Raw genomic sequence first — 26,497 nt, 5'->3', positions numbered from 1 at the left:
TCTTACGAGTACATAACCTAGAGAAGACTACAAACCAATTAAGCTATTCAACCCAAGCTGAAAGTTATTAGCATCTGTCTTACATATACTAAAAATCATCCCTGGTTGCTCTTAAAGTTTTAAGCATCTTTCTTTCCCATTCAAAGATCCATCCCTCGCTGCAGCCAGGGATGGTCTCTGCATAGCTCCGCCCTTGTCGATAATGTATTATAATCTTTTTTGTGTTCCTATTGTTGGCTCATAATGGATTATGATTGTCCTATGCGTCATATTGTAGTGATCAAGGTTAAATTCAAAAGGCTATGAACCAGGTTTTGAATTCCACATGCACAAAACATGTGTTTCACTCTTTGGTGATGGAAGAAGAAAATCTGGCTCTTCCCTAGATTTGAGGAAGATTTTCTTCCTATGTGTTATAAAGACTTTGTTGCCGAACACCAATTGCTTGTATTGATCATACTAGGGGTGGGAATGTTGCCCACGAGTCCGAAACCGCCTGTGGGTATTCGAGCCAATGACTGATCAGGGGCACCCGCTATCTGTTGCGAGTAGATCCCGTCTGACTCGATGAAATTTGGTAGGCGGGCGTGAGTTGAAACTCTTGTCCGACCTCCCACCCACACCCGAGTCCGATAGGGCAAGTCTGATGGGTGCCTGTATATATTTGTCCGTTTGTGGCCCATATGGAAGTTTAAAAGAAGAAATTCACTTCAAATCTTCAATAAGACGGAGAGAACGTATGTCGTTAAACGAGAGGTCTCTAAGATCTATCATTAAGACCAAATACAAGCATATATATATACTAGGGTATAGCCCGTGCCCTATGGGCACGGAAATTTCTATATGCATGTTAGGTAGTTTTGGTTTTTTGTGGGTAGTTATAAAAAAATGGGAGAGAACTAAGGAACTTCTGTTTTAGTGGGTTTGAAATTCAATTTTGGTTGTGGAATGTCGTGGTTTTTTGTGGGTAGTTATCGAAAAGGTGGGAGAGAATTAAGGAATTTCTGTTTTAGTGGGTTTGAAATTCAATTTTAGTGGTTAGATTAGAAAATTCTTGATCAATATCGGACGGACGTGAATATCCAAAACATAAATCTACGGTCCACCTCAAAAAACACCATTGTGTTTTATATAATAGATATATATATATATATATATATATATATATATATATATATATATATATATATATATCAATATTTGATCAATATAAAACATAACATTAACAATCTAGTGAAATATGAAAGAAGAAATGAATTGATTCTCTAAACAAACAAATAAAAAAATGATTCAGACTTGTATGCAGAACTATACCCGATACCCGAGCCGTAGGTTGTCTGACAATCCGACTCCTTTAGTGGGTGTGGGCAGGATTTGGGTTTGGGTAGAGGAAAATTAAAAATTACCCGTCTAATCTACGCGACTACCTTAATAGCCAACGAGAAGATCTATCCGATCCGTCCGTGTCCGAAGTGTTTTTACCCGTGGGCGCCCATACCCGACCAATTCCCACCTGTAGATCATACCGTGAACGAATGCTAAAATGCAGTCCGTTTCATTTGCTCCAACTTCAGAGAACCAAATTAAAGCAGTCTCATGAGAATGTTGAACCACTGTAAGTTACTCTCTCCGCAGCTTATTTTTATTTTTATTCTTTTATAATTATTCACATCTTCGAATTAAATTATTACCATCCAATCTCTGCCCATAGTTTTCTAGGGTTTAGAAGTAAGAATTCAAAATGAAAACCCAGTAGCAGTGTACTTCAACGACCACCAATGCTTGTAAGTGTTAGACTATTTGAAGTTGAATCTGGAGAATCCCTTCTTTCAGCAAATGCAGGTTGTTTAGGTTTAGGAAGATTGGTAATTTCACTGGTAAGCATGGAAAGTGTAGTAGCCATAGTTGGTCTATCCTTCGACCATTCTTGAACACATAGTAGCCCCACATGAATGCATCTCATAATTTCTTGCTCAAAAAGTAGTAGGTCTGAAAGCATCGTTTGATCGATTAGTAACCTAATCTTGTTTTCATTCCACAAATGCCATGCCTGAAAAATGAAAAAACAAATTTTCTAGTCAACTAGAAATAAACATTGGATATCTAACAAATGGATAGAATTACTATAAACCAAGTTTAGTTACTCAGGCTACCACCCTTTGATTCAGTTGTTGGACACCCCCACTTAAGCCCATGAAGTTCTAGGGTTGACTCTCGGTCAAACGGTAGGAATAGATAGGCTTTCAGGCCCACTAGGACGGCCTTAAGAGTCTTAATATGGTCTTTAGGGTTCAAGATGTCTTAGTTGGCGGTTATTATGCTCATTCAATTCATGTTGTGTTCCTATTATATTCATGATGATGATGTATCAATGCCATATAAATGTAATTATTCTTGGCGTCTAATTTATAAAAAAAAACTATAGTCACTCACATAGCCCAATAGGTTCACCCATAGATCTTGATGGTAGAAGCAAGCGTTCCTCTTTCCACTCACAATCTCCAACAGTAGTACTCCAAAACTGAAAACGTCGGACTTTTCTGAAAATCGCCCTTCCGTAAGATACTCAGGGGGCATATAGCCACTGCATTTGATTGTGTAGAGAAAGTTGATTGATTGAAAGGTTTAGAGAAGAAAAAAACATAAATGAGTATAGTTTTCTTATTACTCATTAACGTTTACTTACTATGTCCCGACCACTCTTCTGGTCTCTGCTTGCATTTCATTGCCTCCAAATATTCTTGCCATGCCAAAGTCTGATATCTTGGGGTTTAGATCTTCATCCAACAAAATGTTACTTGCCTTAAGGTCTCTGTGGATTACTTTTAACCTTGAATCTCTATGAAGATAAAGAATTCCTCGACTTATTCCCTCGATTATTTGCTCTCGCTTTTTCCAATCTAAGAGGGCTCGCTTAGTCGAATCTGATCAATAGAACCAATATCAATCATTAAACTTAATATAGAATTAGATTGTAGCTTAAGAAATTTTAGGTTAAAAACATGAAGGATCGATATGTTAAAAAATATCAAACCAAATAGGAAGGCATCTAAGCTTTTGTTCGGCATGTACTCATAGACCAACATCTTTTCTTCCCCTTCAGCACAGCAGCCCAATAGTCCAACCAAATTCCTATGTTGAAGTTTTGAGATAACTCCAACTTCATTCTTGAACTCCTCTGTTCCTTGTGCAGATCCCTTTGAAAGCCTTTTCACAGCTATTTCTTGGCCATCATCCACTAACTTTCCCTAAGAACACCATACAATGTCTCATAGCTAGTTTATCGAACTCCTTTCATATTAGAGGTTCAAGATACAAACAAACTTACCTTGTATACTGGACCAAAACCACCTTCCCCAAGCTTATTGAATTCAGAGAAGTTGTTTGTGGCAATGGCTAACTTCTCGTATTTGAAAAGAATTAGATCTGGATTGTCTTTGATCACCGAATTTTCGATGTCTTTCTTATGTTTTCTTCTTTTATTTTTCCTCCACCTCCAAAAGAAATATATGCAAACCCCCGCGATAATGGTAACTACTAGTACTATAATTGTTATAACTTCTTTCGAGCGCTGCTTCTTCACGTCTGCCTCAAATAAGTATTTGTACTAAGTTGTTAATGCTAGAGCCTAGAAGTGTCATGAATTTTGAATTTGAAAAGGAGATGAAAATAATATTAAGTTGGAAGTCATTTCTTACTTACCAAGCTCTGAATAAGCTACACGAAGGAAAAGGTCAGCCCCACCTTCAGACAACTTTTGTATGTCTATTAAATTTCCGCTGAAAGTTAGACATCCAGCTCCACTATCATATGAAAAAGCTAAGCACGAACAATTATTTAAACAATCCTGCTCACAACTGCTGGCATCCCTTGGATATTTACGATATGAAAAATCAGGTACTTTCATCTGTCCAAGCTTCAGAAATCCGTCTTTCTTATCTTCTCCATTAGTATTGTTACTATTAGTGTTATTTCTCTGACACTGCAATTCACTCCTTCTCACACACCCACTCGACCAATTTCCCTTACTCCAATCATCTTTATACTTGGGTGTAAAACCTCTCAAACAACTACAAATCGGAGAATCATGTACGTTACAGCTTCCAAAAGCACCACACTTACCATAAACACGACACTCACCTTGGACTTTTGTGGAGAAGCTCACGTGCCATCCTGTGTCTTTGTCATCCCAACGAATTTCATTTAAATCTCCAGTTGCAGTTAGAATATGCATTACAAAGGTGACATCTAAATAATTGTAAGTCAAGTATACTGTGTCTTCTGCTGGGTCTCTTGTTATCAAGAAACCATCTCCATATATTGAATCCATAATAGGAAGCCCAATAAAGATCCTGCCGTTCCATGGACCACTTCGCCAGTGACGTTGAGATCCATTTCGTATGACTACCTGAGGAACGTCTGTAAGCTCGAGTCCTGCAGTAAAGTACCCATCTGAAGGATCAGATGCACCTTTCCAGGAACTAATCTCTAATATCTTTCCAGTTTTTCTATTTGAACCAATTTTCATCGCTGGCAGAAACGTGTTTGAGGGGTCTTCGAAACTCTGCCATAATATATTTTGCTTATCAGTTTTTTGTCGCAAAACAAGATTCCCTGTATCCAATAGCTCTGCAATTGAATTGTTAACGGGGATATCAGAAATATTTGTAGTCCAGAGAATCGTTCCTCTTCCATCCATGACTGCCAGATTTCCATCCTGAGCAATCCTCAGTACTCCAGAAGAATCATTTACAGGGTTTTTTCTGTTGGCAACCCATACCACGGCTTTTTGTCCTGGGGTTGTCTTATACCATATTCCGAGGTAACGGTTAGTGGAATTGAAATCGAAGAAGCCCAGTATGAAGCTTTCGCCGGTGGAAGTTAGAGTTTGCTGGTCACTAATATATGTGGTGATTGTAATGGTGGAGTCATCTTTAGCAGTGCAGGAACTCATTGAAAAGAGTACGATCCACCATGAAAAAAGAAAGATAGGAAGATAATCTCTCGCTATACTATTAATGGTAGCCATATGAAGGCAGAAAGTCAGAAATGATCTCTTGTTTGATGGAATATAGAGTATGAGGAAAGTCAAGTACTTGTAAGATAAAGAGGCATTCAATTTCTGTCTAGGAACCCTTCTCATCAGTCATCACCATGTACCATAAAACTACTACTTGGCAGTATCTGGAGACTGGAGTTGCTCAACATTTCCATTGTGCTAAGATTATGCAGTCAAAGTTTTTCTATTTCTTTATTGGCTTTCAATGGTCAAAAACATATATTAATATTAAACCAAGTTTAAGAAGTTTTATTCAACAGCTATTATTTTAATTCTGTCATTGTTGGCTTCATATTAAAAAATCGATCTGACAGCAATTTGGGAGTTGAAGAAGTTCGATTCTTAAAATACTACATCTTGGCAGACTTGCGTAAGTACAGAGAACATAGAGTTCACTACTAAACCTGAATAATTGAGATGATCCACATGGTTAACATAGTTGTTGTCAGACCCGGTATGCAGATATGACATAGCTAGATAGCTCCGAGCACTGACAGATTTCCCGTCTTTGGACTGGAAGTATTCCCTTCTAGAGGATAATTCCATGTCTAGGAAGACACGACTCTTTACCGTATGTTGAAGATACGCCGAGATAAGTAACAAGACTCCATATCATAGGCTTGCCTAAAAGGAGCTCGGCATTCCTTACATTATCTCCTTGCCAAACTATGGCTGCTTCGCGGTTGTAGGTAAGGAGCCTCACATACAATGTACAAAGTACACACTCACCGATCCCTGTATCTTTTGAGTGTCCAGAGAAAACCAAACTGTTCTTCACATCAAGGGGATCCCGAGGAAGCACCTCGGGGCCTTAGTTTTGCATGTTGTCGGAGCCCTTCTCATCACAAGCAATAATAGGAGTAGTTTTGTCTTCTCGTCACAAGCATTACTGGGAGGTTTTATGTCTTTTCATCGCATCAGCAATGGTTACCCACGTTCCCATGATGGTCTAGAGAGAGATAGAGACACCCCGGACGACCCCGACTAGCAACACCTTGCTGAAGTCACAGCTACTCAGGCTCGGGTTACACTTACTAAACAGGTCAAAGAATAGGTCATGAAAGATTTAGGTTTTGGTAAAACCATATATCTTCATGTTTATTTATAATAAAAGAGTATCACAATGGATGAAAACAAATAACGTAAACATAGAAACAATCCTAATTCCAGTGTATCTATATCTTGGAAATATATAGATGAGAATATGTCCCACGATTTGTATTTTGGTTAAGAATATTTGATTTGAGTGCCACTTTTACTCTTATTACCCTCTCGCAAATTGAACGGAGGATCAAACCGAAAGTTTAATTTGGGAAATAACTTGATGAGACGTTTCTTTGACACATTCTTCGTTAAGGCAATCATGAAATTGGTTGATGAACAAGCTTTTATTTAGTGTAGATTGGTAGAAATACTAAGGCACCAATAACGAGCAAATATGTCATCATCAAACTGGATTCAGAGGCCATTTTAAGAACATGGGCAAAGCACAACTAATTAGTGCAAACCAATTAGTGCAAACCAATGAGCTTAATCACAACTAATAAGAACATGGGCCATTTTAAGAACATGGCCATTTTAACAACACTAGATTCAAAAGACCTTTGCACTTAATGAGCTTAATCACAACGAATTTAGAGTCCCATGGTAAAAGCACAACTAATTAGTGCAAACCAAGCAAAACACACACGGGGAGGCATTAACTTTGCACTCCAAACGACGATAACAATGACGTCCGACATTATCGGTCGGCAAAAAAAAGACCAAAACTACCTTTTTTTTCGATCCTGCACAATAATGAATTTAGTTGAACACCAAATTAACTCTCGAAACTACCATGTAACTCATTAATCCATCATTATCATATAGTAGTGGACAGAGAAGAATTGTCACGCCCAACTGTTGGAAGCAAGCTCTGCTCATCGCAGTGATCACGAGAGGATCGTTGTGTGGGGTAATTATTCCGAGTAAGTCGTCATCTGTGAAGATAATTTGATGAGTTTTTGCCTCAGGTTTTCTGTATACGAAGGGCGGTCCCCTAGCTTCGTTTGCATATCTGCGGCGAGCGTTTTTGGTATGTCCTCCCAACGTCGGGCTCCACCAATGGTGTTGATGGTTCCTATCGTTTTGGGCTCCGAGTCTTCTTCGGGGTTCGGCTTTGGCAATTGAACCTTATTGCTTTTCACTAGAATTTTCCACCATACTTCTGAAGAAAGCCTCTCGAGTTGGGGGAGACTCTATTTCTTAGGAGTTCGTCTATTGTGAACTTCGGGATATATTGGGAGAGATATCTCTCCTTTCGATTGGCCATCTCACTATTTGAAGGGTTATTTTATTTTTGTACTCTCCTTGGTCCATAGTGAAGATATTGTTTCTGCTGTTTGAAGGGTTATTTTATTTTTGTACTCTCCTTTTTCCATAGCGAAGATATTGTTTCTTTTGTATTGTCCGCCCTTATTTTTTATCTGGAACCTTGGGACATAATTGATCAAATTATGAAAGACTTTTTTATACAAAAAGGTCTCACTAGCATTATTAATTTGAGTTTTCTTGCATATTATACTCATTTTCTTATTAATGGTGGTAAGTAAGATAGGACATAGCTCGTATATTCGATTTCGAAATAAATTATTCATGTGCTTCTTTGAACTTTTCTAAAGCATAACCATGTTACATAATATGTTATCTTCTTTTGATGTAATACCTTCATCAATTTGGCTTCATCAGTCCAATCATACTATGTTACGTAGTGTCACAACGTGATACAGCAAAAATTTTTAATCTTTAACATAATCGGGTCTAAATCCCAATTTAACTATGGCCTAAACCAACTAAATTACGGGCCTAAAGGCCAACTAAACTTCTTTATTTATACATTTAATAACCCAAGTTTAATAAACCATAGATTTCATCTCCGCTCGGAATCGAACTTGGGACTTCCAAGGTTTTGAAGTTTATATCAACAATGATAATCACTTGGGCAACCAAATGTTGACGTACTAAAACTACTACAAGTCCAAACTAAAAGGCGTTAAAGACTTTAAACAAAGTTGAACTAATTTGGATTCGGCCCCCGTTATTCAAGATTCCAATCTAAATCAGAATTTGGACCTTAGAATCTTTCTTTAAACGCCTCCGGTACACCTTTTGTGGTTGTTGCTGCCATTCATCTCTATCAAGTTTTTAGCATGAACCTTAAGAAATGAACTTGGGGGTTTAGTGATCTTATATAAAGCTGCAGTTTGATCGCCGATGACACTTTGTTTTTGTTAAAGGCTTTATGCATTTGATGCGACTGCAACTCTTTCTTTCCGGTGTTCGTATTGCTATATGGAAATCATTCTAATTCCATTTGAATTCTACTTCTTCCGAGAAGCTGGATTTTCAATTTATGAACGATAACTATACTGATGTCTTCTCATTCTGCATAGTGATTCACTGTTTTGTATCACCTCTTTTGGTTGCTCATGGTTTCATCGCGGCTTTGCTCTCGAATTTTCTTTTCATGGTTGCTATTGGGGCCATTTTTTTTAGTTGCTCTCAAAATCGAGGGCCAAATTAGAATTAACCCATTTTTTCTCTTTAGCTCCTTGTGTAGTTTGCAGTGGGTTGAATTGGGGTTGCATTAGGGTTGCGATGAGGTTGCATTGTGGCTGTGGAACATTTTGAGAAATAGTGTAACTAGAGGGCAAACTCATATCCTTTGAACCTTCCTGTTTGGCTCATTTGATCATAAGCCCGTTTCATTAGCTCTTACTTCAGAGGAACAAATTAAAGCAGTCTCATGACAATGTTGAACCTCTGTAAGTTACTGTCTCCGCAATTTATTTATTTTTTATAATTATTCACATCTTCGAATTAAATTATTACCATCCAACTTTGGCCATAGTTTTCTAGGGTTTAGAAGTAAGAATTCAAAATGAAAACCCAGTAGCAGTGTACTTCAACGACCGCCAATGCTTGTAAGTGTTAGACTATTTGAAGTTGAATCTGGAGAATCCCTTCTTTCAGCAAATGCAGGTTGTTTAGGTTTAGGAAGATTGGTAATTTCACTGGTAAGCATGGAAAGTGTAGTAGCCATAGTTGGTCTATCCTTTGAAAATTCTTGAACACATAGTAGCCCCACATTAATGCATCTCAAAATTTCTTGCTCAAAATGTGGTTCTGAAAGCATCGTTTGATCGATTAGTAACCTAATCTTGTTTTCATTCCACAGATGCCATGCCTGAAAAATGACAATAACAATCTTCTAGTTAACTAAATAACTAGAAATAAAAGTTTGATTTCTGACTGAGGGATAGAATTACTATAAACCAACTATAGTCACTCAGTCTACCACTCTTAATCCCAAGAGGTCTTGAGATTGACTCTCGGTCAAACGGTAGGAATAGATGGGCTTTCAGGCCCACTAGGACGGCCTTAAGAGTCTTAATATGGTCTTTAGGGTTCAAGATGTCTTAGTTGGCGGTTATTATGCTCATTCAATTCATGTTGTGTTCCTATTATATTCATGATGATGATGTATCAATGCCATATAAATGTAATTATTCTTGGCGTCTAATTTATAAAAAAAAACTATAGTCACTCACATAGCCCAATAGGTTCACCCATAGATCTTGATGGTAGAAGCAAGCGTTCCTCCTTCCACTCACAATCTCCAACAGTAGTACTCCAAAACTGAAAACGTCGGACTTTTCTGAAAATCGCCCTTCGGTGAGATACTCTGGGGGCATATAGCCACTGCATTTGATTGTGTAGAGAAAGTTGATTGATTGAAAGGTTTAGAGAAGAAAAAAAACATAAATGAGTATAGTTTTCTTATTACTCATTAACGTTTACTTACTATGTCCCGACCACTCTTCTGGTCTCTGCTTGCATTTCATTGCCTCCAAATATTCTTGCCATGCCAAAGTCTGATATCTTGGGGTTTAGATCTTCATCCAACAAAATGTTACTTGCCTTAAGGTCTCTGTGGATTACTTTTAACCTTGAATCTCTATGAAGATAAAGAATTCCTCGACTTATTCCCTCGATTATTTGCTCTCGCTTTTTCCAATCTAAGAGGGCTCGCTTAGTCGAATCTGATCAATAGAACCAATATCAATCATTAAACTTAATATAGAATTAGATTGTAGCTTAAGAAATTTTAGGTTAAAAACATGAAGGATCGATATGTCAAAAAATATCAAACCAAATAGGAAGGCATCTAAGCTTTTGTTCGGCATGTACTCATAGACCAACATCTTTTCTTCCCCTTCAGCACAGCAGCCCAATAGTCCAACCAAATTCCTATGTTGAAGTTTTGAGATAACTCCAACTTCATTCTTGAACTCCTCTGTTCCTTGTGCAGATCCCTTTGAAAGCCTTTTCACAGCTATTTCTAGGCCATCATCCACCAACTTCCCCTAAGAACACCATACAATGTTTCATAGCTTGTTTAACAAACTCATTTTATATTAGAGGTCCAAAATACAAATAAACTTACCTTATATACTGGACCAAAACCACCTTCCCCAAGCTTATCGAATTCAGAGAAGTTGTTTGTGGCAATGGCTAACTTCTCGTATTTGAAAACAATTAGATCTGGATTGTCTTTAATCACCGAATTTTCCATGTCTTTCTTTTGTTTTCTTCTTTTATATTTCGTCCAGCTCCAAAACAAATATATGCAAACCCCCGCGGTAAAGGTAACTACTAGTACTACAATTATTATAACTTTCTTCGAGCGCTTCTTCTTCACGTCTGCATCTGAATAAGCATTTTAATCACAATTTCAGTTGTTAATGCTAGAAGTGTCAGGAATAGTTAAGTTTGAAGTCATTTCTTACTTACCAAGCTCTGTATAAGCTACACGAAGGAAAAGGTCAGCCCCACCTTCAGAAAACTTTTGTATGTCTATTAAATTTCCGCCGAAAGTTAGACATCCAGCTCCACTATCATATGAAAAAGCTAAGCATGTACAGTTCTTTAAACACTCCTGCTCACAACTGCTGGCATCCCTTGGATCATCTTGCCGATATGAAAAATCAGGTACTTTCATCTGTCCAAGCTTCAGAAATCCGTCTTTCTTATCTTCTCCATTAGTAATGTTACTAATAGTGTTATTTCTCTGACACTGCAATTCACTCCTTCTCACACACCCGCCCGACCAATTTCCCTTACTCCAATCATCTTTATACTTGGGTGTAAAACCTCTCAAACAACTACAAATTGGGGATTCAAGTATGTTACAGCTTCCAAAAGTACCACACTTACCATAAACATCACACTCACCTTGTAGTTTCGTGGAGAAACTCACGTACCATCCTGTGTCTATCCCATCCTGACGAAGTTCATATAAAACACCGGTTACAGATAGAACATGCATTACAAAAGTGATATTGAAATAATTGCAAGTCATGTATACTGTGTCTTCTGCAGGATCTCTTGTTATCGAGAAACCATCTCCGTAGATTGAATCCATATCAGCAATCCCAATAAAGACCCTGTTGTTCCATGGACCACTTCGCCAGTGACGTTGAGATCCATTTCGTATGACTACCTGAGGAACGTCTGTAAGCTCGAGTCCTGCAGTAAAATCCCCATCTGAAGGATCAGATACACCTTTCCAGGATCTAAGCTCTAATATCTTTCCAGTTTTTCTATTTGAACCCAGTTTCATCGATGGCAGAAATATACTTGAGGGGTCTTCGAAACTCTGCCATAATATATTTTGTTTATCAGTTTTTTGACGCAAAACAAGATTCCCTGTATTCAATAGCTCTGCATATGAATTGTTAACGGGGATATCAGAAATATTTGTAGTCCAGAGAATCGTTCCTCTTCCATCCATGACTGCCAGATTTCCATCCTGAGCAATCCTCAGTACTCCAGAAGAATCATTTACTGGATTTTTTCTGTTGGCAACCCATACCACGGCTTTTTGTCCTGGGGTTGTCTTATACCATATTCCGATGAAACGGTTAGTGGAATTGAAATCAAAGAAGCCCAGTTGGAATTTTTCGCCGGTGGAAGTTAGAGTTTGCTGGTCACTAATATATGTGGTGATTGTAATGGTGGAGCCATCTTTGGCAGTGCAGGAACTCAACGAAAGGAGTATGATCCACCATGAAAAAAGAAAGATAGGAAGATAATCTCTCACATTACTATTAATGGTAGCCATATGAATGCAGAAAGTCAGAAATAATCTCTTGTTTGGTGGAATATAGAGTATGAGGAAAGTCAACTACTATTACTGATAACATGAAGAGGCGTTCAATTTCTGTCCAGGGACCCTTCCTCTCGTCACCATGTACTCGTAGACTGAGACAGAGAGACTAAAATATGTGTATATTGACTTTTATGGGTTGGCTATTAAAAAACTTCCATTTGAGCTGAAGCATCCTGACTTAGTTTTGTAAGTCCTACTCGTCGCTTAACTGAGATGAATTATAATCGCGTTCCTCGAGTCGGATACATCAACGTAGAGCATGATTGTCTTGGAGTTCTTTTTTTTTTATTCAAAAGAAGGATTGGCTTGGAGTTACCTCAACATTTCCCTTGGGCTAAGATTATGCAGTCAAAGTTTTTCTATTTCTTTCTTTATTGGCCTTGAATGGTCAAAAACATATATTAATGTTAAACCAAGGTTCTGCTGGTGCATTCAGCATCTATCTATTTTCTAATTTGGCTTCACATTAAAAATTATATTTGACAACAAGTTGAGAGTTGAAGAAGTTTGATTCTTAAAATACTATATATCATGGCAGAGTTGGGTAGGTAAACAGAGAACTTAGAATTCACTACCAAACTTGTGTTACTATGGCAGACGTTTTCGTGATTTGTTTCAAGCATGGAAATTTCTCTTGTTCTTTTGTGCTTTCTCTAAGTTTTCCTCTCTAAAAGGGGTAGTGGATAGGGATTTAGAAGGATATTCGTGGACAAAATGTCTCGTAGACATTTTAAGACATTTCGAGACATTTGTCTGTAGACAAAATGTCTTTATAGACATTTCAAGACATTTGATTCATGGACAAAACAATAAGTATTGGGAGCCCGTATTTGGGACTCCCAAATGAACCGTACCACTAGACAAAACCCAATCCTAGAGAGAGAAAGTGGGTTGGGTTTTGTCATTTGATCCACAGGGTAAAACGGTTCATTTGGGAGTCCCATTTGGGAGTCTCCCTAGGTGTACTGATGGACAAAATGTCTTTATGGACATTTCAAGACATTTGGTTTATAGACAAAATGTTTTGGAGACATTTCAACATATTGAATCCATGGACAAAATGTGTAGTAGATATTATTATTACTTATTATTATTATTATTATTATTATTAGTATAATAATAATTATTACTTATATTATTATTATTATTATTATTATTATTATTATCTCATCATGGATGACAATTGGTAGGCATTTATTATTTTAGTATTGTCATTATTGTCTAACCATACAAAATAATATATTTGTACTCATATTTTAAAAATATATTTTTCGACTTTGGTAGCCATCCATAGATATCTGTGAACATTGATGGACAATTGGTAAATATGTATTATTTTGTATAGTATACTAATATATTAATATAATAATATAATAATAATATAATATAGTAATATGATAATAACATCATTATTACTATAATATAATATAATATAATATAATATAATATAATAATATAATAATACAATAATATAGTAACATATAATAAGATAATAATAATATAACATAGTAATATAAAAATAAGATAATATTATAAAATATAATAATAATAATACAATAATATAATAATAATACAATAATATGGTAATATAAGAAAATAATGTAATAATAATAGGATAATAATAACATAATATAGTAATAATATAATATAATAATAATACAATAATATAGTAACATATAATAAGATAATAATAATATAGTATAATAATATAATAATAAGATAATATTATAATAATATAATAATAGTATAATATAGTAATGGCAATAATATCATTATTACTATAATAAAGTATTATAATAATTAATATTTTTATATATTATTTATTATAAATTATTTAATCTAATTTGATAATTATTATTATTTTTATTTTTCTTAATGAAATGTCCACAAGTGTCTTCCATATTTTGAGAGACATTTTCTCTCCAAAAGCTCTCCAAATTTACACTAAAATGTCCTCACATGTCTCCAAAACCAATTTGTCTTGAAATGTCCTTAATTTTGTGTCTCTAACGAATACCACAGACATTTCAGGACATTTGAAATGTCTTAAATAACACGGACAGTTAGAGACATTTTGTGACATTTTAAATGTCTCCCACCAATAACACAGACATTTGGGGACATTTAAAATGTCCCCAACCAATAACACAGACTTTGAGGGACATTGCCATGTCCCTCCAAATCCCCAACCACTACCCCCCCCCCCCCCTAAATCTCCATTAAGTCCTCAAAATTCTAGTCTCCCTTGCTATTTTCTCTTGTGGTGGGAAGAAGATAAAGTGTAGAGACAAAAGCAGGGCAAGTTTTGATCCATCTATTATAATTTCTACTCAAATGACCCTTTTTTCCTTTTCCCTCGTAGTTTAGCTCTTCCTTTCTGCATTTTGACTTATTCTTTCATTAAAGGCCAACGCTTTGGGGAAAGCAAAATAATTTCCGGAGTGTGAAGACTTGGTCAAAAATTGGTCAATTTTGTTTGACAATTTTATTTAGGGGAAAGCAAAATAGCTTCTCCACCTCAGCTCCCTCTCTCCATCTCACTTCTCTTTCTCCACCTCATCTTCTCTCTCCCCAGTCCCCACCACTCTCTCTCTTCTCCGACAGGTCGCCGGCCGGGAAATTTTCCGGCCGGCGACCATTAAAAAAATTTCACTCTCTTTCCCTCCTCTCTCTCTCTAACAAATTTTTTTTTTTTCTTCTCTCTCTTTCTAGAACAAATCTAGAGAGAGAAGATCTGTTGAAGGTCCCGAACAGGACCTTCAACAGATCGGTTGAAGGTCCTTTCGGGACCTTCATCAGATATGTTGAAGGTCCCGAACGGACCTTCAACAGATCCGTTGAAGGTCCTGTTCGGGACCTTCAACCAGATCTGTTGAAGGTCCTGTTCGGGACCTTCAACAGATCTTCTCTCTCTCTAGATTTGTTCTAGAGAGAGAGAAGAAAAAAAAATTTGTTAGAGAGAGAGGGAAAGAGAGTGAAATTTTTTTATTTTTTTTTAATGGTCGCCGGCCGGAATATTTTCCGGCCAGCGACTCTTGTCGGAGAAGAGAGAGAGGTGAGGTGGTGAGAGAGAGGTGAGGTGGAGAGAGAGTGAGGTGAGGTGGAGTGTTTTTTTTTATTTCCCCTTAAAATTTATTTTCCCAGAAAATTTCTAAAATTTTACATATTCCCTTTCAAATTTCACACCCCGAAAACTATTTAGCTTTCCCCAAAGCGCTGGCCTTCATTAAATTTAGCTCTAGCTCCATTGAACTTGACCCAAGTGTGCAAAATTATTTTGCATTAGTTTCCTAACATGCTCATTCTTCTCATTTTCAACTCTAGTCTTCACCAAGTTCATTATCATGCTCATCAGACTCAATAGACCTTCTTAGGTATAAAATGACCAGAATACCTTTGGTGCTCCTTTCTCTCTTCGTATGTCATTTTTGCTCCTAGGCTCTAAAGACTTCTCCTTGGGTTCTTTTAAGCTATATTGACTCTTCTAGAGGTTTTTTAAGTCATTTCCTTGCTTAGTTATATGCTATTTGTATAAAAAGAAAAAACATAACTTGTTTGAAAACTAACTCATCGAAGTTCATTGACCTCAATGTTATATTTTCACGTCACATCACAACCATTAATTTGTTTTTTTGTAGGAACCTTTTTACGATTTGATTGATTGAAGGTGGGAGAAAATGAAGTTGAGAGAGAGATTAAAATGAAGATGAAAACAATGGAAGGAGAAGATGCGAGAAAATGTGATGATGATTCCCGCGCCTAGGAATATCCACAATAGGAGACAGAAAAAATAGTTCTGCCGATCATCTTAGCCTTCTCTTCCATGAGTGGTCTCACGCAAAAAAAAAACAGAGCACCCCTAGTTAAGGCATTATGAAAAACTGGACATTGTAAAGCTTAATTCCCCAAACCATTCTATGGTGGACTATCTTATGGACTACAATAGTACAATGTGTACTGCAATTGTATTTTGGCAAACATATGGATTGTCAGGGCCGGCCCTGAGGGGGAAGCGAGTAAAGCATCGCTTTGGACCCCCAAGGCCAAGGGGCCTCAACAAAAGAATAAGTAGAAAGAAGTAAGGGGCTCCGGTTTTAATTATTTTTGTAAAATATGTGCTAAATGCAACAAGTAGTCTATAGTGGCTCTATTAGTAAAAAAAACATGTCAGAGGATCAAACAACCTAGGTTCGATTCCAAGCATAAGCATTTTTTGTTTCTTAAATTATCTATTTATGGTTATTTCTCAAATAGCCCCTAACTTTATGACCAGCTTTCTGCCTAGCCCTTAACTTTGTCAAATATTCTCATATGACCCCTTTTTTCAATTACCGTCAGCAAACCGTTAACTAGTCATCACCTTCTCTCCTCCATCTTATCATCTCTCTCTGCCACCTCATATTCTCGCCACCTCATCGTCTTCACCGTCGAAGGTCGCCGCCTGAAATTAATTCATCAAGTTGATGATAAAATCCATGGGCGTTCCAGTGGACATTACGCGCTTGTTACGCAACAACCCCTTAGGGAAAGGGCCAAGCAAGGGGGCAACGGGTAGGAGAAATGGAAGTTTAGGCTCTAGAGGGATTTGGTGTTGCTCATATTTTACAAGAGATGCTTACTTATCATTCTTAATTCTTGGGTTCAGAAATTCTTCTATAACTTAAGTGACACAATAAAAGATTTTTCTATTCTTTTATTAACTGATTTATGTATGGGCGAACGACGGGAATTGAACCCGCGCATGGTGGATTCACAATCCACTGCCTTGATCCACTTGGCTACATCCGCCCCTCTATTCCCTCCAAATCCAAAATATGAAAATCCTACCATTCATACTTAGAAATAAAAAAATGGAGTCTTTCTTATCTTTGGCCAATTTTCCGGCCAGCGACCTTCAAATAAAAAATAAATAATTTTTTTTAAAAATTTTCTCTCTCCTTTTTCTCTCTAAAAAATATTAAAAAATTTTCTCTCCTCTCTCTCTCTAAATGCTCCGGTGAAGGGGTTTCCCTTCATCGGAGCTAGCCTGTTCAACGAACAAACCTAGATCTGTTTCTCGAACAGATTGGTCTGTTCGTTGAACAGACCTAGCTCTGGCGTAGGGAAACCCCTTCGCCAGAGCATTTAGAGAGAGAGAAAGGAGAGAAAAATTTAGAGAAAAAAATTATTTGAAGGTCATCAGCCGGCGACCTTCGCCGGCTGAAGACGATGAGGTGGCGAGAATATGAGGCGGCAGAAAGAGATGATGAGATGGAGGAGAGAAGGTGATGACTAGTTAACGGTAATTGAAAAAATGGGCCATATGAGAATATTTGACAAAGTTAGGGGCTAGGCAGGGAGCTGGTCACAAAGTTAGGGCTATTTGAGAAATAACCCTTATTTTTGTTACTTTACTTCTACCACCACAATTGCTAAAGCTCTACAATGTACGTGCACTACTACCACCACGATTACCAATTACCAAACTTCTATAATATACCTCCACTACTACCACCACAATTACTAAACTTCTACCATTGTATTTCCATTACCAATACCATTACTAAACTTCAATACTACAACCGCCATGAAAGTATACTTTTCGTAATTACTTTAGTTCAAATTTCTACCACCGCCACGATTAACAAACATCCACCATTGTACCTCTACTACCACCACCACATTTAATAAACCTCTACCACCGTACATCCACTATTACCACCACCACGACCACCACCATTACAAAGCCTCAACACCACAACCACCACCATTACTAAACCTCTAACACCACAACTACCTTCGAGCCACAACCAACACTATCACCTTATAAGCACTGAAAAAAAGAAGGCTGAAATTTGTTTGGGCATTTTTCTCAAAAACTTATTCTAATATTTTGTTCTATTAAGAAAAAAAGAAACTGAACAAACTATTGACTCGTCGAATTCCGAACTCGCTGAACCAGTTGACCTGTGGATCGACTAAGGACGTACCCCGAACCGATTTCCGAGTAACTCAATCAGATCGTTCGATTCAGACTGCAAGTTATGGACACAAGTTTAATGTTTAAACCTCACATTTGTGCAAGAAAAATGTTGAGAATTCTGATGTACAACTTTTTTCTTATGAAACGCAAGTAGGTCACATTCTTATAACTCGCTTCGAACCTCCGAAATCTCAAGACCGGCCCTATGGATTGTCAGTTCTTTTTATTTTGCAACCAAAACTGAATAAAAGGCCTCTCAACAAAAAAAGAAAACCTGAATCAGAGGCTTTTCCACAGAAATATTTGTTGCCCAAGGAATGTCACATGTTCGGATATGAAATAGAGATGTGGCTTCAACTTTGGTACTACGTTGGTATTAAGATAATTCTACATTGATTGTGGAAGGGGGAAGTTTTTTAATAAATGTGGAAGAAACCTTACCTCCTAAAATAGCTACTGGGATGAGAGAAATCCAAAGAGGAGAAATAGAAACTCAGGCCAAATACCACTGTCAGAGGAAGTGACAGAATAATCTAGTGGCCTTAAACAAATGGGTCTTTCCAGAATTTGCCTATTACTAGTGAAGAGGGCATGGGGCAGCCCAAATAATAATTCCAAATGGGTCCCCATTTGTCTCAACATTTAAATCCAGGTTAATGTGTCCAACAAAACAGATACATGGACCTAAACCTTCCACGTAAGAAAAACAGAATCTCATGTCAATATTAAGCCACGTAACTTTCCACGTCATTGGGAATCAAAATATAATCACTAGTGAATAAACCCTAGGTGATGTTTCAGCCCCTAGTTTGTTACACGTCAGCTGGAGAATGTAGAAGCAGAACAATCCTAGGCCAGGAATTAGAAAGATATTTTTAAAATCCAATTGACCAAAATACCCTCCACAACTTCTTGTATTTTCAAGTACGAAATTCCAGTTAAAACCTTGAAAAGAAAGAAAACCCAAAAAAGCTCGGAGAAGTTGCAGACAAGTTAGAGAGAGAAAGAATTCAAGTGAAGTTAGAGAGAGAGAGAGAGAGAGAGAGAGAGGAAGAGAAGTTAGAGAGAGAGAGAGAGAGGAAGAGAAGTTAGAGAGAGAGAGAGTGAGAGAAGTTAGAGAGAGAGAGGGAGAGAAGTTAGAGAGAGAGAGAGGGAGAGAGAAGATGAAAGAATGTTCGCTATGCGATGGTAGAGCTGAGATATACTGTGAATCAGATGATGCAAGTTTATGTTATGATTGTGATTCAAAAGTTCATTCTGCAAATTTCCTTGTTGCTAAACACACTAGAATTCTTCTTTGTCGTTCATGTCAATCTCAAACTCCTTGGAAAGCTTCAGGATCAAAATTAGGTAAAACAATTTCGATTTGTGAGAAATGTTTTAGTAGATGTAATAGAAAATCAGAGAGAGATGAAGTTGATAAAGATCACCAAGAAGAACCAGAGGATGATCATGATCACGATGATGATGATGATGATGATGATGATGATGATGATGATGATGATGATGATGATGATGATGATGATGATGAAGAAGGTGAAACCGATGATGAATATGATAGTGATGATGAACAAGACAGCGAAAATCAAGTGGTTCCATGGTCAGCTGCTTCTCCACCTTCACCTAGTTCTTCAAGTAGTGAAAGCGGAAGTGTTGCTGAAACAACTTCAAGGCCGATTTTATCTTTGAAACGTATGCGTGATCTCACTTCTCAGGTTTTCATCTACTTTTCTTCTTGATTTTTTTTAATTTAGATTCATCATCAGCTAGATCTACCTTAAATTTCAGTTGTTAATTTTATTTTATTTTTGCCCAATTTGATGATCAGACCGTTTCTATTTCAGGATGATTTCCGTTTTTCCCCTTGTTTGCACTCTCAATCAAACCCTAATCTAACTTCAATGGTAAATCGAATAGCTGATGATGATGATGAAGAAACGACGTCGGGTATCTCCTTCAGGCCATTGAAAGATCGTAAATTAGGTCAAATCGATCCAAAATCATCACCTCATCTACTCTGTTCGCTCAACAAATTGAAGGAAGAAATTTCTTTCCAGTAACAACAGATAGGGATGCATACTTTTTTATCTTTGCAAAACTCAACAAAGATCCCCAAGGTTTTTAGCATGGGATTTTGAGGTGTATTTGAATCAAATAATCAAACTTTGATTATTATAATTAATACCTCTTTAACATCTATTAATTAACTTGTAAATTGATCTTTTCTTGTGTTTCTTCTGTTATTTTCGTTTTCCTTCAATATGTGGAAATGATCATATACTTTAGCAGACTACTGACATGCCAAGAGTTGTTGTGAACTTGTGGCTCTCATTGTCCGTCTCTCCCATGTCTTCTACTATTTTTACTGTCTTTTTCAAAAAGATCAATCTGATCCCCTGGTAAAAAGGAGAAGAAGAAGTGTGCTTGTAAGAATAGTCCCACGTGGAAGAAAGAGTATCTTGTAACTTAGAACATAATGTTCAAGTCTTATTTATTCGTTTTTAATTAGTTTTGAGTCAGATGATCACAAACTTAACATGGTACTAGAGCTGGTCCACGTTACCTGACGAGAAAAAAAAAATAAAACAATATGTATTAGGCTAATGACACTTCACACGTGAAGAGGTATGTGAGAATAGTCTCAGATAGGAAAGGACTATCTAGCAACCAAAACTATAATATCTAGGTCATTTTTACTCATCGTCATTTAATTTTGATTTGAATGGCTACAAACTCAATGCCACTATGCCTTTTATAAAGAATTAGGAATGATGGTTAAAATTCCCACTCAAGCATATGTGTTTTGCCTTTTATCTCAATGACTTAGTTGCTTATTTAGAAAACTAAGGTAATTGTAAGGATCATAATATGTAATGATGTCATATAATCTCAAAATTGTGGTTTGCCTCTCTACATGTATGTGCATGTATACGATATAAATGCATATGCAACGTTTACACTTCATCTTTAGAAATGTGTGTATGACTTCCATTTAACAATAACTCTCATACTTCGAAAGTTAGCTCTAAGTTCAAAAGCTTGGATATAAACATGTCGTTGTTTATAGCTAAACCATTGAGCGAGTGGATGAGATTGAAAAATCGAAAAAAGTTCATTACTTATTTTGTGTATTACTATAGAAAAGAAACAGTTCATATGTGATTGAAGTAGCGGACGCACTTCTTATAACCCTCGCAAGTTACCACACAACGATCCTATGGACGCTTTAAATGGTATTACTTACTATAATTTTAACTAAATTAATCTAAACTACACTCTAGATTTTAGCAACATGTAGTCCAATGCCGAATTTTTTAATGTTATACCACTTGTATCATTCTTCTGCCTTATCTAGTGGAAAGGTAGGACAGATTAGCCCATACCCATACTGTGATGTTTGACATGGAGATATCTTTATTGAAGCAATTCCCAAATTTGACTACAATACATGACATCCGAGCGCCCACCACAATCACATTAATTTAACACTTCAATAGGCCACACACTTTACTTGCTTACTTTGTCTGTTTGGGATAGACGGATTGTGGGGTATTCCACTTTGTTTCTTCTCAACCATATGTTTAGGTGACGGTTTCCTCCTCCCACTTTATTTTAGAATATTTTATGGGAAAATATCAAGAAATGTGTGGTGAGGAATGAGAACCCTCACTGTTATTTAGTAAAGACCCCCCAGTTATTTAGCTATATTAGGGAACCACCCCCAAAACGATTTTGCTTTAGGGGTTACTCCCCATTCTCTATTTTTCCGTCAAAAGTCCGTTATGTTGCAAGCGTGCCAGTCACGTGTGTTTCTTTTGACGATGTTGCCCTTCCCAGCTACCGTTTCAAATATATAGGGTTATTTAGTAAAGACCCCCCAGTTATTTAGCTATATTAGGGAACCACCCCCAAAACGATTATGCTTTAGGGTTTACCCCGTATTCTCTATTTTCCGTCAAAAGCCCGTTATGTTGCAAGCGTGCGAGTCACGTGTGTTTCTTTTGACGATCTTACCCTCCATCCAGATCAACGGTTTCGAGTTTTTTATTATCATTTAAGTCTCCCTCAACTACCCATTTTTGGGTGGAAACGCGGGAAAGGAGAGAGAAGAGTTTCTGAGTCGTCCCAAACGTGGAAATCCTAGCTTTTTTTTCGATTGCAACCATAAATCGAAGGAGATTCAAAGGGGTTTGCAATTATTCAACTCTGATTTCTCCCTCTAATGGCAGAAGGTTCATCTGGAAGTGGGTTGTAAGTATCTAAACCTGAATTTCGTTTTTTGTTTCATTCGATTCCAGATGAACATACTTCACAGATTAGTTACCATGTTGTTAACCCTAATTACTGTGTTCTTATATGAGTTGACATTACAGTTTTTGTTTACCATTTAGGTTTGCACAACTTGAATCCATTAATAGAGGGTTTAAGGATTTTAGTAGTTACTGTTTAGTGCTTTCACTGATTTCAATCCATGTTTTAGAGTATTAGTTGATTCCAAAACTTTTCGAATGCCACCACATATTGCATTTGTACATGCTGAGTACATAAATGGACAATTGAAGGCTTCATGTGCTTTGACCTCACAAATTTGGCAGCTCATTTCCTGTAAAAACATGAATAATATGACATTTAGTGAAGGACCCCCACTGTAAATCAACTATTTAGGGAAGGACCCCCATTATAGTTTTGCTGATGAAGACCAGTAATGGCTTACCTGGTTCGTTTCTTCCCTTTTAACACCTCCTCCCGTTCGTTGTACCACTGTCTTTGATTGATTTGGGGTAAGAAATCGTTTTAAAACACAACCAAAAGATGAGTTTATATAGAAATAAGGATTCATACGACCGTTGGGAAAGAGAGGGGTGGTTTTGGTATATATTTCAAACGGTAGCTGGGAAGGGCAAAATCGTCAAAAGAAACACACGTGACTGGCACGCTTGCAACATAACGGGCTTTTGACGGAAAAATAGAGAATGGGGGGTAACCCCTAAAGCATAATCATTTTGGGGGTGGTTCCCTAATATAGCTAAATAACTGGGGGTCTTTACTAAATAACCCTTTTGTTTTTGTTGAAAGAGAAACCCTCACTGTTGGTTGTTCAAATATGTTATACTCATAGATTTGAATGATAGGTCAACCACGTCTCTTATGTAATATTTAAGGCTTACCCTTCCTTTTTGTTGTTATTTCGTTTTTCTTTAAAGTCAGCTAGTTTCACTTGATTTGATGGGAGTTATTTTTCTGAACTTTTTTTCATCTCCCTTTTACATGTGTTTGTGTATTTTTTGAAAAAAATGGTATTATAAACAATTTTGTGCGAGGAAATAAGCAATTACTCTTGATAAAACGAAAATTATGTTTGAAATGTGGTCGAAAAATTTGGCCAACCGCGATTTTCGCGGAGAAGATGATGAGGAGGAGGAGGCGAGAGATAATGCGGAGGAGAGAAGGGAATTGTTTTTTCTACGAACATTTTTTTCTTCAAAAAAACTGTTTCTTCGAAAAAAATCTCTTTTCTCGAGATAACATTTTTTTTAGAAAACAATTTTATCAACAAACTCTTTTTCTGAAAAACACTTTTTGAAAAGAATGAATTTTGGAAAACAGATTTCTCGAAAAACCAATAGTTCTTCTGTGAAAAAAACGAATTCTGAAAAGAAAAACAAAAAAAAATATTTAGGAAAAAATCGATTGCTAGGGGAAAAATGGTTATGGAAATAACAATTTCTGAAAAAAAGAAAGAAAAAACAATTATTTTGATGAAAAAATATCGGAAAATGATGATCTCAAAGGAAAAAAGTAAGGACTTGAGAAAAAACAATTTCCATCAAAGTTTAAGCAAGTTCATGTTATAATTGTCCTCAAGGAAAACATGCACAATCATTGAATTAGCCGTTACTAATTGTATAGTATTAGATATCGACTGTGGTTGACCTAATTCATTTATTCATTTGGTTAACCATATCCTTTTAGGACCATCAGCCTGCTAGACAACAACAACAACTATTAATCCACCAAAGCAACAGCCGAGTAACAACCGATAAAGCACGTGAATTCCGCCCTTTTTATATTACCCACCCCGACATTATTTTTTGCCAACACCACCATATCTTATCTTCAATCTTTCCCTCACCTACTCCACTAGTAGGTCAACAATACCCATCCTTATCCATAACTTATTAAGGTAGTTCTTGTTGCACATGGTTGTATTCCCTCCATGATTATTTTTTTTATTTTTTTTTTTTGTTGAAGAATTCCCTCCATGATTATGAAAATTGTATGCTCCATATACTACTGTAGCTTTTAGAATCATCCACCAATCAATTTAAGGTGGTTTAGTTGTCAAACCACCTTAAATTGTTGTCATGTTTCAATTTGTTGTCATGGGCATAATTAATCATGTTTAAATTTTTTTTTTTTCAGTAGATTTCTCAAACGGTTCCAAACTCCTCATGTTTCAATTTGTTGTCATGGGCATAATTAATCATCTATCTAGATCTAAGCAGTACCACTCGACCAAGTGAAATATAATTGTGATGGGAGAAAGAGAAAGAACAATGAAAAAGATGAGAGTGGTGCTTGCTATAATCGTGCCAATGAGAATCAGAAAAGGAGTGTTTCACCGCCATAAATAATAGAGAGTTTGGAGTTTGGTATTTGATCTTAAACTCGACCCACTATGTCAAGTTGTCTGTCGAAGACCTTTTAGTGAGCCTTTAATTTTAGCAAGTAAGAAAGAGGAAAAGGAAAAAGAAGAAACGAGTGAGTACTGTAGGAGTAAAGAAAAAAGAAATTTAATTGTTCACTTTGACTAACAAAAGAACGGTGTTGTGGTTGAGAGGCAAATTAGAATGAACTTTTTCTGTAATCTGACTTGAATTCTCAGTTTATCTGAGTCAAATATCAAAATATTTATTTTTGTCTGATTCATGTTGTTTGACTCGTTTAGTTGACTACTTTTGGATCGGTTAATTCAGATTTAGACGAAGTAAATGAGTTAGATTCAAATAATGAGAATAACATAGAGACAAAAACTATTTGAGATAATATTTTGGTAAAAACAACAAATATTTTATAATTATTTAGGTCAAAATATTTACAAAATTAAAACACTTTTTGTGTAATTAATTTTTTTTCTTTTTGAATTTTGACAATATTTCGATAAATCTTGTATATTTGTACAATATTTTTCATTATCTTTCCAATAAGATTCGCTTTCAATATCTTCTTAAAAAAAACAAACCCAGAATAAAACAATAAACGACGTATTTTCTCACACTCGATTTGCAGAATCATAAAAACTCGAATTACAATCTTGCAAGCTTGGTTTTTAAAGTTCAAACTTGAAAATTTCACAGTGGACAAATCCATAAGAAAATCGTCCAAAAACTCGTCTATGAACAAAAATATTAAAGTTTAAACAATGAACAAACAAATCAGGAAAGTCGTCCAAAAATTGTTTAAAATCAGTGAACAAACTAGTCTAAAACCCCATTAACAAACTGTCACGAAACTAGTTCAAAACTCGATTATGAAAATCGTCCATTAACAAATTGTCCATCAACAAATCCATTAAGTATGTATTTCCACTCAAAAGATACATCAAAACTCATACTTTTTTTTTTTTTTTTTTTTTGTTGAGAGATCAAAACTCATACTTTGTAGTTAAAAATCGATTTTCTCTTTGCAACAGATAATTAAATTGTAGATTTTCATCTTATTCTTCGAGCAAACACATGTCTTCGTCTTCTCTTGGCAACAAATAATAACTTTTCTAAACCAAAACATAATCGAATAGAGAGAAATGGAGAACAAGTTCTTCATCTTCTTTTTCGAGTAAACACGTATCTACAGAGAAAGATAGAGGATGAGAGGAAATGACAACCGTAAAATATATGATTATTCTCGAGCTAAATTTACTGGCCATGGGTATTGGAATGAAATGATAAATATAATCTGAAAAATAATTAAAATAATTTTTCAAACATAAATACAATTGAATAAGGATAGGAAAACAAGAAAAACTAGACAAGTTATGGACATGCATCCGATGTGGCTTGCTGTGATTAGTGTTTTTGATGATTCTAATCCACTAAACAACGAATCATGGAAGATAGGATGTATGTCCAGAGTCTGTCTAATTTTTCTTGTTCTCTGTCATCACAGACTTTTTAGTTATTCGAAAAAAATCATTTCACTTTTTACTTATTATTTGTAGTATAAAAATGACAATTTTCTAGTAAGCCAAGACCAAAGTTGACCAGAC

The 26,497-nt window shown here is 36.3% G+C and overlaps 3 protein-coding genes and 1 long non-coding RNA gene across 6 annotated transcripts; 2 read left to right on the top strand and 2 right to left on the bottom strand.

Annotated features, from left to right (window-relative positions):
* Positions 1–1,587: 1,587 nt before the first annotated feature.
* LOC147542222 (G-type lectin S-receptor-like serine/threonine-protein kinase At1g11300) lies at positions 1,588–5,325 on the bottom strand. The gene is made up of 6 exons (XM_086672762.1): positions 3,703–5,325; positions 3,329–3,585; positions 3,035–3,248; positions 2,687–2,924; positions 2,434–2,584; positions 1,588–2,050 (listed from the first exon to the last, which is right to left on the bottom strand). Exons 1-6 carry the CDS (start codon positions 5,141–5,143, stop codon positions 1,766–1,768), a joined length of 2,586 nt encoding a protein of 861 aa, XP_086528888.1. The 5' UTR covers positions 5,144–5,325; the 3' UTR covers positions 1,588–1,765.
* A 3,270-nt stretch (positions 5,326–8,595) lies between these two features.
* LOC147542220 (uncharacterized) lies at positions 8,596–12,758 on the top strand. The gene is made up of 2 exons (XR_015239605.1): positions 8,596–8,862; positions 11,480–12,758. It is a non-coding gene; the product is annotated as an uncharacterized LOC147542220 (long non-coding RNA).
* On the bottom strand, positions 8,862–12,591 carry LOC147542221 (G-type lectin S-receptor-like serine/threonine-protein kinase At1g11330). Its single transcript, XM_086672763.1, has 6 exons — positions 10,892–12,591; positions 10,545–10,807; positions 10,251–10,464; positions 9,903–10,140; positions 9,649–9,799; positions 8,862–9,284 (listed from the first exon to the last, which is right to left on the bottom strand). The coding sequence occupies exons 1-6, from the start codon at positions 12,219–12,221 to the stop codon at positions 9,003–9,005; spliced, it is 2,478 nt and encodes an 825-aa protein (XP_086528889.1). The 5' UTR covers positions 12,222–12,591; the 3' UTR covers positions 8,862–9,002.
* Positions 12,759–19,022: 6,264 nt separating the features above from the next.
* Positions 19,023–20,446, top strand: LOC147542219 (uncharacterized). Of its 3 annotated transcripts, none has more exons than XM_086638053.1 (3): positions 19,023–19,245; positions 19,349–19,923; positions 20,076–20,446. In XM_086638053.1, exons 2-3 carry the CDS (start codon positions 19,395–19,397, stop codon positions 20,078–20,080), a joined length of 534 nt encoding a protein of 177 aa, XP_086494179.1. In that variant the 5' UTR covers positions 19,023–19,245; positions 19,349–19,394; the 3' UTR covers positions 20,081–20,446. The 3 variants fall into 3 exon arrangements, with proteins under 3 accessions (XP_086494179.1, XP_086494177.1, XP_086494178.1); XM_086638052.1 differs by having other exon boundaries at positions 19,202–19,245; positions 19,349–19,946; XM_086638051.1 differs by having other exon boundaries at positions 19,146–19,946.
* Positions 20,447–26,497: the final 6,051 nt, after the last annotated feature.

Source organism: Eschscholzia californica, unplaced genomic scaffold, assembly GCF_041429995.1.
Source record: "Eschscholzia californica isolate CP2 unplaced genomic scaffold, dmEscCali1.0.p SCAF_4, whole genome shotgun sequence".
Classification (NCBI taxonomy): Eukaryota; Viridiplantae; Streptophyta; class Magnoliopsida; order Ranunculales; family Papaveraceae; genus Eschscholzia; species Eschscholzia californica.
Note: the sequence above shows the minus strand (reverse complement) of the source record. Positions and strands in the feature narration are given on the sequence as shown.